The following is a 16,474-nucleotide window of genomic DNA, read 5'->3' as shown; positions in this document are numbered from 1 at the left end:
TAACTACTGGAATACAGGAAAGCCGGTCAAACTTAAAAAAGACTCCCCAGGAGGTGTAATGGAATTCAGTACTTCTTCAAAAGGAAAAATGCAAGGAAAAAGAAATGACCAAAATGAGTTAAAAGTTCGAAGATTAAAAAAGTCCTTTCTTGTAACAGAAAAATGGGGAGGAAACCAATTAGTACTATGGCTTCAGAAAAGTCTTGCAGGCAAGAGATAACACCAGAGAAGAAGCATCGTGAAGTAATGCTATCCAAATGGGAATACAGAAGGCTTTTATAAAAATATCAGAAGAAAAAACTAGCACTAGGAAGAGAAACCCATTAAGGAAGGGGGTCTAACTTTAAATTAGCAGTGATTCAGAAATAACTGAGGTAGCTGCTTATTTTAAAATATCCATCTCCAACAAGAAAAAAATTAAAACTCTTAAAACCAAAAATTTGTTCTTAAGGAATCCTTGCTTTACCAGTGACAATTTAAATTTTTTTTTTTTAAGATTTCTCTTGGAATTTACAGAAAATATCAGATGGAAAAGCTTCATAGAGAAATACCAACATAATACTAGCTTTCAGGAAATGCATGAATGATTCTATATGTTCTTGTCCAAAAATTTATTTTTTTCTCTGCTAAAAATAAATCCTTTAAAAATGTAAAAATGAAAATATACTGGGAACCAAAAAAGTCTTTCCCTTGTTTAACCGACAGAAAATTAAAGCGACACAAGCATTAAAGTGAATTGATGTATGAAGACTGCAACTTATTACACATCACACCTTCAATTATGTATTTTTTCTTAAAAACTGTTGCTGCCATATATTTATATAGAGCCTCTGATATAAGCTTCATGAGATCTTTGATTAGAATAAGAAGCCAGCTGATTCCTAGGGTTTGCACGAAGTCCTGATGGAACTGACAGCTAAAAATGTATCAAGGAACTTTGAAGATGTAGTACGAAGAAAAACTAACAGTAAATTTTTTGCCACTATAGGATATTACTCTGAAGAACTACTGTGATAAATGTCTTTCCATTCCTGACACAATAAGCAGATATTTATCTAGACTTAATACAATTTTTCTCATGTACTATATATTTGAGTTTTACATACTCAACTACTGCAGGTTAAATCCCCTGTTCCATCTCAACTGCACACAGAATACAATGATGCCTCCAGGCCATGTCTGGATTTCCACAATCTGGGGGTAACTGGCAATTAATGAAATGTTTTTTGTAATCGAGAGCATCGCAAAGGGTTCTTCTGCAATCACTTGGCTACATGTAGCAACTGGCAAGTGCTGAGGCATGAAGCTCAGGGAGCCAGACCACCTCTGCTGAGCTCACAGGCCTCTCTGAACAGCCAGCAGCACTGCAGGGATGCTCAGGGTTCTCTCTGCACCCAGCCAACATCCCCTGCAACAAAAGACCAATCATGTGTCTCTAAAAGAAGTCAAAGCATCCATGCTGAAGCCAAACAGAAAACACATACTTGATTTTTTTTTTTTTTTTTTTTTTTTTTTTTTTTTTTTTTTTTTAGTCAACAGCCTATAAAATAATTTGAGAATATCCCAGTTGAGTTGAATGATGATATTGCAGGGTCTAATGTTGCTGGCACACTAACTGGAGCAGAAGGGCAGCCACACAGGCACGCACACTGTGCCTATTGAGAACAGCAGTCTCCTCAGTACCCTTCTGATATCTTTTATGCACAGCTTCAGCAGTCTCTTTAGAGGACCTTGAGGTGTTAGGAGATATATAATAATTCTGCTTTGATACATAATTAGCAACACAGTTTGCATCCTCTCCATGATGAAGGCCCTTCCCTGCTGTCTCTCTGGAAGTTTCCTGCTCCTGGTTTAGCCCAGCCAGCAGGTCACTTTCTGACTGCCCTTGTACATAAACTCATCCTGAAGAGCTGCTAAGGAAAGCACTGAATAATTTTGGTCATGTGTAAAGAGTATTTAGAGCTAATAAAATCCTTTTTGGAAATATCTGAATGACAAATGTAGTATTGCACGTAGGGTATGCACTGGAGAGGAAGTATAGGAACTGTTTCATCTTTTTCACTGGGACTGAGTAGTAAAATACATATAGCAAATTTAGGCTGTTTAAATACATTAGAGACCCATAATATTCTCATCAGACTGTTCCACATCTTCTAAAGTCATAGCTGTTCAACATAACGGGGTTTATTTTCCTATCAGAAATAGAAAAAGACAGGGAAGGAGAGAAACATTCATATCTAACTGAGTTTTCTTAAATAGATATGGCTTTCTATGACATGTACATTAATCCACAAATTTCTCTTGAGGAAATTCTCGAGGGTCAAATGAAAAGAGAATGTAATTTGCTAAATCTACAGCTTAAGCATTCAGCTCTTGAATCTAATCATGTCCATTCAGAAAGACCTGACAACATGTTTGGCATAATTTCTACATTATGGCAAACTTCTGCAAACAGTATTTTGGAAAAACATTCAAAGGTGAAATAGAAAACAATTAACTGGGAAAGATTCAGTTTAAAGTTAACTCAGGAGCATTTCTGTTTGCCTAAAAGATGAATAGTAAATATGTAAAGATTTAACACTGTCCTTGAAGATTTATTTTTATTTACAGCTTTTCTACCTCCATAGTGTAAGCCATCCTGAAACAATTCTCTTTTTTTTTTTTTAATCAAAGGATTCTTATTTATTTTGCCTAAATTTTCCTATTTTTTCTTTTTAGACGGTTCCTATTTCTTGATAACCTAGCTCAGGTTTTCAAATAAAAATCCTATAAAACCAGATGTGAGATACTTAAGTTGGATTAGTATTCCTAGGATTTATCTCAAGCTTTTATCCCAGCTTCTCCTTGCAAATACCAGGAACTAAACCCACAAAGCTGCTACTCAAATACAAGAAGGTGGTTTCTCAGAAACTGGTAGCAGAAATAGGAGAATTTCCTTGCAGCATTGAGACAGAAAATATCACATTGTTCAGTTCTCCCTTGTAGCAGAGTTATGGCTAGTTAAAGGAAAGGAGCACTTGTCAAGGAAATAGTTATGGTTACCTCAATAAGCATTAGTCAAACCCGCTACAGACTGAGAACCAAAATTACATGTGGCATTGCTGACCAGCTACTTTCAGTATTTATTGCCTTTGTGCTGACTTGGACCAAATAGCTGCAGTAAGTCCAAGAATCTGACAAAACATCACCAAGGCAGCAATCCAAAATTAATAAACTATCTATCATCAATTTTCTGTGATGTAGGCTGTTCTTACTGGAAAGCTGCAGAAATTGATTCAGAGTTATTGGGGCTCACTTACCACTACTCTGCAGCTCAGTGGCTTGCTGGAGTGACACACTCACACACAAAAGCCTGGTTGTCTTAAAGTTTCCAACATTTCCAATCCAACAGATGTATTTTAAAAGAAAATGTGGATAATTTTAGTGAAAATAAGCTGTTTAGGGAAAGATGTTGAAAATCTTGTTAGGATATTAAGTTTCAAAATTTATCTGGAAGGCTCTAAATTGTTGTTGTGAACACTTATTATTTTTAATACACAAAATTATTTTTCCTACATGATTTTGCATTGAATTTATCCACTTGATATTAATCCATTTCCCAAGAGTATGGCTGGTATCATTAATTTAAATGACTAGAAAGAAAGATGTGCTAAAGAAGGGATCATAAATTTCTTTCTGTACTGAATAAAGGAAAAAGATTTGTAAAATAGAGCAATTCAGTTATTTACTATGCATCAGAACATTTGGGTTAAAAGTGGAAGACTGAGTCAACTCTTTTCATGAAGGGGAATGATTTTAACTCAAAGAGGAAAAAGAATAATTCTTCAGTCTTAAAAAACATGCTGATTTCTCTTTCAATAACTTTGATGTATAGAGAAAGACTCCATTTTAGGAAAATCATTTTAAAAACCCTTGAAAGTTAACTCCTTCCACGAAGGAACTATCACTGGGTGACAGGCTATCACTTCACTGCAGTGCTCTACTAGAATTTTTTTTATTTAAAATTAAGAGAAAATTTTTTTTTAATTTTTCAAAACAGTTATGTTTCATCGAAATATAACACAAAAGCTAGATGTCTAGCAATGTGCTAGTTGACAGAGATAAGAGCTTCCAGATGGTGTTTGATGAAACATGAAGATTATACACCTTTGCTGATCTCAGGCTTCTCAGAAAGCATTACATGTCCTCCAGTCACCCCAGAAGCAGACCACATTGAATTTTGTCTACTTTAGTACTTAAATCAGTAAATAAATGTCTTAGAGAAAAATCTAGGCTTGATTTTAAACAATGAAGTACCTTTATACTTCATATCTTGTTCCTAAAGTTCACAATGCTATTAAAATTTTGTGTGCATTTCCAGTTTGAATCAAAATTTTCAGCTTTTATGTCCTGGCTATCAGTATGAATCTGTTCACTGATAAACTCTCAGAAGATATGGAATACATAACTTAGTGTTTTCTGACTCTGTAGTTTCTTTTCCAGAAACTGGTTGAAATCCTATCCATTTGAAATACTCTAATTTCATTTTTAAATCAGTATACCAAGTGTCTGATCAAAAACTGTTGGGTATTTAAACATAAAAAACACTAGCTTATATCAATAAGATTTGTTTCTAGAAAAAGCACTTTCAGGAATGACAAACACCTGTTTTAACAGTTATTGTATTTCCCAGGGCAATGCAATTATTTCCAACATCACACATATATTTAAACTGCAGTAAAGCAATTTTTGTCTTTATGAATTTACATTCACAGCAGTTGATAGGGCTAGCAGCCATTTTACATTCTATTCTGCAGTATGAAACATGCTAGAGTGTAATACATTCAAAAGGAATAAAAGGGAACATTTAGCACGTCAGAAATTAAGGCTAATGCACATAGGTAAGAGATTAAAAGTTTATTGTTTATTAAGGTAAATTTAATTAGGTAAATCTGGTTTTTAAATCTTCTTCAAATAATGTATTTCAGATTGTTTTAGATTATTCAATCCACTAAGCAGGTTTGAATTATAAGTATATTGTATTCTTTTGCAAAAAAACTTCTGTAGAATTCATTGAGGGTTCCACTCTAAATTTATACATCTGATCCTGCTTAAATTGTTATGACAGTCTTTTGTTTACAAAGGAAATCTTTGAAGACGTAATATTTTAGCAATTAGATGCAGATGAGATTAGTGCTGTAACATCAAAAGAAAACAAACTCCTAGCATATTGCTGCACCAAACATTTCCCTGCGTGGAGCTGAGGTTGTCCCAAGGGGCTCAGGAGGGGCAGGAAGCCTCCACAACAGCACTTGGAGAACAGATTGATGAGGGAGGCTTGTCTTTTTCTCTCTCCATCAAAAGAAGACTCAGAGGTGACATCATTAAGATTTATAAGTAAAATGTTGATATAAGCAAATGGAGGGATTTTTTTTTCCAAAAGGGAAGGTTAACACATGCTGTGCTCTGCAGCACAGGGTATTCTATGTGCTGGCTGGCAGGTTGTCAGTCACGTGGTGTTCTTCCAGCTTTCCCTTCATGCTCTCTCCCTTTGAACTCACTCTTTAGCCAGCCTACAGTGCTCAAAGTCTATTTCTCTGTCAAAGAAAATAAAAGGCTCCCATGTTTTTTAACCTGCACACCTTTAGAGACATCCTTCTTTTCATTTTATTTAATCGTAGATAACCCATAACCGGTTTCCATCTGGATTCCAGCTATCTTTAACCACTAATGATAAAGTTACCTTGCAATGCAATTTCAGTTCCAAAATGTATTGAACATCACTGCTTCCCTGGAGGCCCAGCACAGAGCAGCACAGTTTTGCTTCAACAGCAGCACACTGCAAAGGAAAGAGTCAAAACCTTTCCATTTTCCTCTTGTGCACTGTAAGCAGCCCTACAGCCTGGGCAGCAAAGTGCACTTGCACTTTAGATGTTTAGTTTAACTTAAATTTAGTCTTCCTTTCACTTAACTATTTTTCCACCTGTCAACTAGGAGAAAGTCCAGGTGTACAAAACAACAGTACATTTAACCCCTTTTTCATGACATCTCATGAGTGTAAAAAGCCCATCCTGATGGGACTCTCCATTTTTACCTTTTTCTCATTGTACTAGAGATTGGCTGAATTTATCAAATTCATATTTTATTTGAAATAAACTACTTACACCTATAAGTACACAATAAATCCAAGGCAAAGGATTTTTATAGTGTTACAAATTAATTGCTTTCCATGAAAGGGTTAATTGGAATGTTCTGATAATTCATATGTTTATTTTGACAAGCAGGCAATACCTCAGTCTGGAATGCAACTATTATAAAAACAGTTCTTTAAAAAATTACTTAACCAAGAAAGAAGTATGTCTCAGGCAATTTGGAACAAAAGACAGCTTAGCAATCATGAGCTGCTTTATCTCCAGTAATAAATCATCAAAATCCGTATTTTTATGTCCAGTTTTATGAGACTTCTGTCTAAAATACCATGTGCTTGTTAATGTTAGAACTGTAATATCAATTGCAACCATTTTATTACAAATTTCATTATGATTTCTAAAAAAATAGCCATGCAGGAGAATAAAATGACAACATTTGTTTCCTCCAGCCATCTAATTAGTCAAGACATTTTAAAGAAATTAATTTGTTTCTTGACTCCAGGAGCAAGTAGGTATCACATGGGAGATTCAAGTTCTTGAATTTTATATTTAAGCCTGGGGAATTTTGGTTAATGATTTAAATCCTGCTATCCATGTTTTATTCTAACACAAAGAGGTAGTACAGTAGTCCTTGCTGGTAACAGTGAAGTACAGTAGTGGACCAAAATGCTGCTGCTAAAACTGTAAGCTGAGTCTTAGAAAGCTTTTATTAAATAGATTGATACTCTCTTCAGAAGTAGGTTGCAATCAAAATAAACCATCTACACTTTGCCTGAAGTCAAGAATTAGAAATCTGTTAATAAAAGATAAAGTCCTGCTTCACTTCAAATGGCTTTAAATTATTAAACCAAATTTTGAAATAAGCAGAAAAGCCAACATACTGCATGTCAGTAATACCTAGCTCCACACCATCCACTTTTGAAAAGTACATTTATGAAAATATTATACATGTCATCTATAAAGAGCCAGCCTTTGGTTCAATAAACCTGCAGCAAACCATATGCTCAACTCATTTCACATGGCATAAGAATGTATTTGTCTTGTAATCCTGCAAAAATTTAAATACTTCTTTTTAATAATTCCTTTTTAATCTAAACTGAAACTAGCTGTCCCTCTTTCTTCCAGTACTAAAAATTTTAAAAAGAGAAAACTTAATTTGTCATTTGCAGCCTGGTCTTGTTTTAAGGTAAACATCTGCCATTCACATTTGCCTTTTCTGAGTGTGATTTTCTTATGTAAGCTGGGTGAAAAAAAATGTGTCTGCAGACATGATGTTGCAGGATCATGACAGTTTAATATACTAATGACAGCATGCTAACAATGCAGTTTGTTTATGTCACTGATACGAATATGGTATCTGAACCTAAAACCACACAGCTGGTAAATGTTTCCATGTTTTGGTTTGTGGTTCTGTGGGCAATTACAGTAGATGTTTCAAATGAGTAAGGAAGGGTCAACTTCACAAAATTAGATCAAAGTCCAGTTGCTTTGCCTATTTTATGTTGCTCAAATCCTGACTTTTGAAGGCATGACCAGAAACAAATCATACTAATTCAAATAACATTCTTTCTAAATTAATAATGCTGTACAAAATTGTATTACTGAAAAATTTATTTCTCATTATGCTTTTGAAAATAAGGAATTCATCCTCAAAGAATTCTGAATACTTAACAACATAATGAGCCAAAACTCCAGGAGTGCTCCTTTTGACACAATTATTCTGCCCTTCATGCATGGATACACACATATTTATGCTTTAGGTACTTAAATTTAGCACCCATACTTTGCAGAAACAATAAAAGCCAAGATACACACTGAAATAGATACTTCTAACTAGTAACTTTCTTGATAGCCTAGCAGATGCCAAGATAAGGAAAGATTTACACCAGAGACTATGAAAATGCAGGATCATTTGAGAATAATAAAGAAGTAAATGGTGGGAAATGTTAACAGCAACAGCTGTGAAAAGAAATTAGAGAAGATTAAAAGTATAGACGAGAACAATAATAGTAAAAACTCTTTAAAATTTAAATTGCTTCACATAAGAGATTCTATAATTACGGCTTCTATAGGTATTTGAATAGTAACCGCAAAAACAGTGAGGCATAGATACTTAAATTTTACCAACATACTAAGAATTTACTAATACTATAAAATCACAACCACGAAAATGATAGCAGATCACACAACTGTATGAACCATGCTGACTTTAAGACCTACAATAACTTTTTTTAGATTGTGAACAGAGCAAGTCACAGGCATACTGAGTGGTGAAGGCAGATGCAAAGATATTGGAAGCCTCCCTACACAGTGAAGTTTTACAGCAAAACTCAGTTTTGCCCAAGAAAACCTTAGACAGCAAGAAGAAGGCATATCTGTTTCTGTGTTTTATTATTTATTATTTCATATCTGTGGGATGGATATTTGTATTAATTGCCATAGACACAGGAACCCAGTGTTGGAGAGACCTGGAATGTTGGCAGACAAAGGAAAGGGTTGATAGCTGAATGTGTGCACACAGTGAATAGTTCAATGCTGTGGCATATATATTTCCTTTATCCATAGTAAATCCTGCTCTGCAACCAGAAGCAGCAAGCTCAACAGGTAATAGTTGCAACTTGGCCGAAAAATGGTCATATCAATAAGAAACTGCAGAGACACACAGCAGAAAACACAGTACAGTGATGAAACAAACATCACACAGACTCATCTGGATAGAAAGCAAAGTATGCTCCTCCATTGAGCAACATGCCAATGGGGTAAATTCCAAATGACAGCAGAAATTTTAATGTGCTTCTAGAACTGTACAGTATGAGAACAGGCATTGTATTCTATTTGGATTTCAAGTTACTGCTCAAAATGTCTCAGCCTTTTCTGATATGACCAACCTTATGAAACAGAGCTCCCAGCTCAATGCACATCAATCTCTAGAAAAGTTCCTTTTTCAAACACACAGTATTCCAACTCAAGGCTCATCTACTCAGACAAACACCAGAAGACTCATAGTCATTCATGCAGGATGTTAGCTAATAAACTACAGGCAAAATCTGGAATTATTTTATTATAATTAATAATGTATTATGGTGATTATGGTTTGGCTGAGAACAACCAGGCCAGCCTGAGCTAGTCTGAGATAACTGCCAAATCTTCTGCACATGTGGCAGATGGTGGAAGCCTTTGGGAGTCTCCTTATGCATAAGAACTCTGTATTACAGGAGCTCAGATTCAATGCAACAGCAAAGTAGCTGAAGTGGACCATGCTAGAAGCACACTAAGCAGCATAAACTTTAAATCTTTGGGTTTCATCAAAAAAAAAAAAGGTGAAAGAGAAAGAATACTGCATTCAAGGGAAGCAGTGAGGGGAAAGGGGTTGTACATGCTGACTCGTGAAGGTGAAGAAAGCTGTGACTTATGACACACTGCATGTATAGGGAGTGGAAGGATAATGTTTGAACTCAGTGGAGCTATATCCCCTTTTAATAGTGCTTACTTTAAACTTCTTTAACAGTTTTCATGAACATCACAGGGTGGTTTGGAAATGTTACAACCTACATTGCAATAAACCTTATTCTTCCGAAGAACATAATTCATTCTCTGTGCTTATATCTAATCTCTTTTGGCTCATCTTACTTTGAAAAAGGCTTTGAAATCCAAGAACGTTCCTCAAATACTCCCTCTACAAGTCCCAGAAGGGAAATGCTAGAGTGTAGAGGAAGTAACAGGACAATAAATGAAATGTAATACAATATCACTGAGAACTCTCTTAGCCATATCCCATGTTATACCCGATAAAGAAAATCCATCTTCCACTCTGATTAATTTCTTATGGTAACTGAAACAAGGTAAATTGGAAGGAATAGGCCTTTATTTAAACAAAATAGTGTCCAACTAACAAAACAAAACAAAAACAAAACCAACCAAACAAAACACCCACAAATAAATTAAAAATCTACACTTAATGAAACAACTGTTGACATCTGATGCTGCCAGTGTCCGTTCAGCCTTTACAATTCCTTCACCAGAACAAGCAAGTTTGCTGTACTACTTTCTGCACCAATGTGCTTTATGCAAGCAGTGCTTTATGAAAGCAACACTTAAGCCTTGGCTTAGGTTGACTTTCTGAATTTAACTTCTATGAAGTTCAAAGAGCAATTCAATGTTATTATGGGGATGAACTCTCTCAGGCTAGGTTTCCAATGTGGAAGTCCTTCAATTGTTTGCTTTTTGGAAAGATGTGGAGATCCAGGTGCTCTCTGAAACAATTTAGCATCATCACACTGGGGACCTTCCTGTCTTTTTACACAATCCAGGAAATGAGAATCAGTCTGAAAGTATAAATTTACCAGAAATGGCATTACCCTTAGAGATATCAGTCCACATCTCTAAAGAATATGGTACTGCCAGCTCACAAGGAGAAAAAGTTTTAAAATATAAGCAGAAGATATAACTCAAATTGTCAGAAAAAACCCAGGTTGAGTTTTCATGAACATGGGACTGCTGTCAGCAAAAGTTGCTGCCACTAGTAATGGGCAAAATACCAAAACTTCTCTCCCCCTTGCTAATGTAAATCAGATATTTGCAGCATATAATTTATTTTCTGCTGAAAAAAGATGCCAGAAGAGTCCTTTACAACAGAAAGGCAAGGGCAGATCATGCCAATTATGAAAAAGGCTTATAGTAATGATACCACAGAGAAAATGCATGTGTCCTTCACATATCTATGGGGATGACAGTGAGGAAAATAATCCTCTTTCACAGAAGTTCATCATCCCAGTGGCAAGGCATACCTTGAAGCTGTGACATAAACCCTATTATTTTTTGTTTAGAGTAGACAAAAAATGTTGCAAAAGGCTATATGAGATCAGATGAAATCTTAGGTACTCACACTGTTGTGAAGGAACGAAGCTTACCCTGCTGAGGTCTCAGCAATCTCTATTGCTTTTTTTCCCTGATTTCACATCATAAATGTGGCACACATTCTTGAAGATCATCATAAACAATTTTTTTCTACCCACCACAGGTTTTTTTTCAACCAGTTTTGGTAAGCATGGGTTTTATTATAATCAGAACTCGTAAAATTATTTACATTTTACATTTCCTAAATAACTTTTGCTTTTTCAAGGGGTAACATGCACTTATACGTAAAAAACCTCCCCACTATGTCCACGAAGAATGATTAAGTTTGTAAAAGTAGTGTATTGAAAGGTCAGGGAATGCCAGATATTGTCTGAATAGCCATAACTTAAATACCTTATGCCTGAGCCTTATGAAAAACCTTTCAATTAAATATTAACATAGTATGTTTCATGAAGCCTCATTTAGAAGGTCTAGAAGAACACAGGAATCCAGCTTTCTTTCTTTGTGTAAGGGAAAGCAGTCATTACTTGAAGTTCTACTTCACATTTGTAGATGATAGACTCTGAAAAATATGTATGAACCTGCACACTGTACACAACAAACAAATACCTATATTAAGACAAGTAAGCACAAATAAGCATACAGTGTTTGAGTGGCATCTAGAACTTGAGGAATACTAAGAAAAATTTAAAAATCCCTTATTTTGCACCTTTTTTTTTTCCCCAGGGGAAATCTGCATGGTTTGAAACCTGGGTGTGAATACTGTGTGGAGGGAAGAGCTCTAATAACTTCACTTACAAGGAAAAAAAAGACACATACAAAAACGTGGGCACTAGTGACATTCTCTAATTACATGACTGCCAGCCTCTAAATTTTCCACCCTCTCTCTCACTTTGAGCATAAGGTTCTTGTTCTCACATATGGAGCTCCACAAAAGTCCCTCCTGCCCACATCTCGTTTCTTCCTTCTGTTACTGCCTGAGTTCTATCCAAATTATTTTCTTAAACGCCTACTGTACACTTTCTCTGGTCTTTGCATCATGTCAGTGCTTGCATTCCAAAGAACCTATCCGTGTTCATTGGAATTTCTATCTAAAATATGGTTTTTCTGCAAGGTCAACAAATGCTCTGATGTCAGCTAAAGCAACCTTCTTTCTTAAGTAACTGGTTTCCTAGATGAAAATTATGTCCTTTATCCCAATGCATTGCTTACACTGTTTGACCTATGCAGACTATTCCTGACTTACATCACAGGCATATTTTCATCAGAAAGTGTGAAAAGTAAAAATTATTTCATACCTAGATAAATATCCTAGAACTTCTTCAACTAATTTGCCAGGTTTATAAAACCAGAACCACTCCATGAACCTTTTCCCCCTTTGCCCCCTTTGTGATTGAATACATTTTTTTTCCCCCTAGAAGAAACTTTATTTTAAAACAAGGGCACTCAAATCGACCCCAAAACATTTTAGACTGCCAAATTTCACAGCTGTTCCTTATCTCTATGATGGTCTGACCAAAACCTCAGAGCTGACAGTTCCAAGTTCTGCAAAAGCTGGGTTATGAATTTTTATTTCTCAGATGTGGATAAAAGCCACCAACATGAATCTACTTTAAGCTTTAGGAAAAGGAACAGACGTACTAGTGGGAGCATGTTTTTTAGGCTGACACCCATATATAAGGGCAGGATGGAGTTTGCTTTTTCACGCTGTACAAACAACAAGATAGAACCACAATTCTCACTACTTGTTGGTACTGCCGCCTTCCGATACTTGCAAAGGGCAAAACAGGTGAACAAGACTATTGTTCTAGTTCCAGCCAAATCCAAATGTATGTTTTGAACCATGTCACCAAGCACACACAATTGTCTGCTGCCCAGAGACCATGTGGATTTACCTTTGCTCATCAACTGATAAGGCGACCTGTAAAAATCACATCCCATTTCAGAAGTTTAAGACTGCAAATAAGGTCTGGGCTTGTTACTATTTTCTCTTACATCTATAAAAAGAAGCTCTTCCTGAGCCTTGTTCCTGTGTGAGAAATTCACTTTTTTCCCCCACTCATTGTGGTATTTGCTATTTTGGGTGCTCAGAAAACTTGCAGCCTCAGAAGCTTGCTTCCAATTCCTTATATGATATTTTAGCAAGTGCGAAGAATGCAAAATATTTATAGAGCTCAGACAGGTTTTTACTTAGCAAAGCACTGTTACCTGTCAGCATCCACAGTCACGTCATGAACCCCTCTCTGGATGACGTCTCGAGAGGCAGCAAGGTCTGGTATTCGGTTCAGACTTCTTGTATATAGGTTGAGTCCTCCATCTGTCATGTACCTGAAAATAAATTTGTGGTCAATGCATGGGAAATGCAGCCATCTGGCAATGTGTTGCACTTTAAAGTTAATGGTCTGTGAAATTCAAATGTTTAAGGCACAGGTTGTCTTATTAGATGGTAGACTTATACCAAATATTCCCACTTTATGTGCCTGGCACAGGGAGATTGGGTATCTGCCTGTCTTCTGGGATCATTTGCCTTTTTCTGTGATGGCTTACAGGCCAGCCTCTTTTACTAAAATATTTTTAGACTGAAGCCCTCAATTACGTTCAAAAGCACATTTTAAATACTGTGGTTTTGCCAAAAAATAGCACCAGGTGCAAGAAAAATCACTCCAGCTTAAAAAAAAAAAAAAATTATTTGCATTTATCCAAATGGGAACCGAGATTAGGAACCCAAATTCATAGTCCCTGTTGGGATGCAATTATTCAGATATGAAAGAGATATTCACTGAAGACCGTACAATGATATTTAAGAGTATTTTTAATGTGTGTTCCTTCTATTTGATTCTCACCACTTCACATTCTAATGCATGTCTAATGAGTGAAACAGTGAGTAGAGTGCTGTTTACTCACTAGAGAACCATTAAAAGTTTATGAATTGAAAGTACCAGCAATAATTTCTGGAATGCCTGCCTACAGTTTGTCTGTCTCTCTGAGATGTCTTAGCTCTTACAATGGAGCAGCATCACCAGCCTGTCTTACCCACAGGACCCCTCCAATATGTTCCTAAAGGACCTTTTGTTAAACTGTCCTTCCTCTTAGGCTCTTGTTCTTTCTGTTTCCCTTCGGTATTTTCTGATAACTTTAATTTACCAACAAAGTTAGCATAAATTTATTTTTGAAGGACCATGCACATACATGTACGGCACTGAATATAGAAGCACACATATTCAGAAAAAAAATTCTGTACCTAACTGAACCTATTCAAAACACAGACTGAAATAGGTGTAGTCCCAATGTTAGGATGATGGCTAAAGTGATCTCCCAGAGTTTACTTATGATTCAGTCTTCAACACAAGCTTTCCTTGAGCCATGAAATGGTGCCACACAAATGCACCTTTCAGTCTAAGCATGTATGCAAGCACACAAACATTTAACTTTAGTAATTACACAGAATCCTAGGCACAAACCAAGGCATGGACACACAGACACACTGCTGCTACTCCAGCTGTTCTGTTGGCCCTCTCCTTGTGGTTCCTTCTGGGAGCAGATTTAACTGAAATCATCAGTGACAGAGACCCGAGGGCCAATCCAGCAGTCTGGGAGCACCTGCCTCTGCCTCCATCCCTGTGGCTGGGAGTGGCTGAGCAGGGGCAGGCCTTGAGAGCAAAGCTGCAGTAGTGGAGCCCTGAGTGGTAGTTCCAGCCTGAGAAGGCATCATGTCCTGGGTGGCAGTATGGGTGAAGGCAACCTCAAGTGCATTAAAACACAAAGGGTTCCTTGGATTATTTTCAACAAAACTTGAATGGCATCCTACTTGACAGTACTTAATGCATGGGTGAGATTTGTCCGGCAATTTACAAAGTGTTTCTGAAGCCTTGGTATCTGGAGTTTGAGAAGGTAACTTCACATTTGTTTGCGAAGGTGAATTAACAGTCACATTTACATATTATATTCATATTTTATTAAAGACAAAATTCAGACTTTTTTGACAGATTATTTAGTTAGCCGTGAATGATCCAGTAGATTCCATGACTCTAGAACTGCATATTAAATTTAGCTGTGGCTTGAATGCAATCCAGACTATATGCATTTTTTTCCTGTATAAGTAAGGATAGACTTGACAAGTGCAACAGGCCTTCCTCACACTAATTTCTAATTACTGCTGCATTCTTTTCCCCAAGTGTTTAAAGTAATTAAACTGATAATGGAAGAGGCATAGAGGAGATAAGACTTTACATGCCTCAGTAAATCTTGAAATTTCAGAGCTTATCAACTTGTTTTTAACATTTACTGCACCTAAAAATGTTAAGTGAGCACAGAGCAACTTACTATCTGTTGAGTTATCCTTATTACAGATGCAAAGAAAAGTCACATAAGATGACTATATTCACCCTTTAATGTGATAAGCTAATTAATACAACTCATGAAGCACTGCAAAGGATTCCCTTTTTTAAAATTTTAAATAAAACCATGCATCTGTTGAAGACAGCATTAATATTTCCTTTATGATAAGAGGTCCTCAGACATTAAAGAATTATATTTTCCATATGTATTTCTCTTCTGTAGCACATATAAATATGGCATCCTACTTGACAGTCATTAATGATGTGTTGTGGACAATGTTGTCAGCAGTGCTCTATACACAGATCACTGAAAAAGTAGACCAGGGAGATACAGGAATATGCTTTCTTTAAAATGATGCTTTTTCTAGAGATCTGTCTTTGGATGGTGCTTTAGATGAGACACTGCTCTAGACAGAGCTTTGATCACAGACTTAGATTTCCCTTTAGGAATGTATAATACTCAGTTTCATCCCCCACTATTCTCTAATCACAGCTATGCTTCAAACTAAGAGATTAGATTGACAGCAAGAATTCTAAAATTATAGAGTGAAGCAGTGTGGTGTGACATGACCAGGTACTCCATGGAACTTCTATTTAACCTACTGTTACATCAGTCAGCAAGCAGCCTTGAGATGCCAACAGCAGCAGTGAATAGTAATTTAAGTATGAGTAAAACTGTAACATGGCTACTCTTTTTTAATGATGTTCTAGGAGCACTAACATACACAGGACTGAAGTGACTTGTGCTCCTAGACTGATATAAGAATTGAATTTGAAACACAGGGAAGAATGTAGCACCTCAAATTGCAGTACCCCAATTGCCTGAGCAAACAAAAATAAAAATTGTGATTCTTCCTCCTGGATACACTAAGAGTAACTGGTCTAGTCTTTAATGAAAAGATATTGCTGGTGCTCAAATGATATGCACAGCTGAAAACCTACAATACAGGCCCATTACAATGACTATGCTAGACAGTATCTGAAGTGGGAACAGAAAGTCAGTGCTGTCAACAACTGCTTTTCATCAGCTGCATCCAATGCCATACATACCATCTCAAACAAAACATAAAAATACCAAAAGAAGACTTAACCCAGGGAAAGTGATGCAAAATGATGGCTCACAGGACAACTAGAATTTTCCAGTAGGTAATA

General features: G+C 36.3%; 1 protein-coding gene across 2 annotated transcripts in view; it reads right to left on the bottom strand.

Moving 5' to 3' along the window:
* NAV3 (neuron navigator 3) overlaps window positions 1-16,474 on the bottom strand; it is a 251,244-nt gene that overhangs the window by 88,856 nt on the left and 145,914 nt on the right. For both annotated transcript variants that reach the window (XM_041465666.1, XM_041465667.1), the window contains exon 12: window positions 13,194-13,313. In XM_041465666.1, coding sequence (XP_041321600.1) covers window positions 13,194-13,313 — 120 coding nt within the window. The remainder of the gene's footprint in view (window positions 1-13,193; window positions 13,314-16,474) is intronic.

Source organism: Pyrgilauda ruficollis, unplaced genomic scaffold, assembly GCF_017590135.1.
Source record: "Pyrgilauda ruficollis isolate IOZ18807 unplaced genomic scaffold, ASM1759013v1 scaffold19, whole genome shotgun sequence".
NCBI lineage: Eukaryota > Metazoa > Chordata > Aves > Passeriformes > Passeridae > Pyrgilauda > Pyrgilauda ruficollis.
The sequence above is the reverse complement of the archived record's forward strand: the minus strand, read 5'-3'. Positions and strand labels throughout refer to the sequence as shown.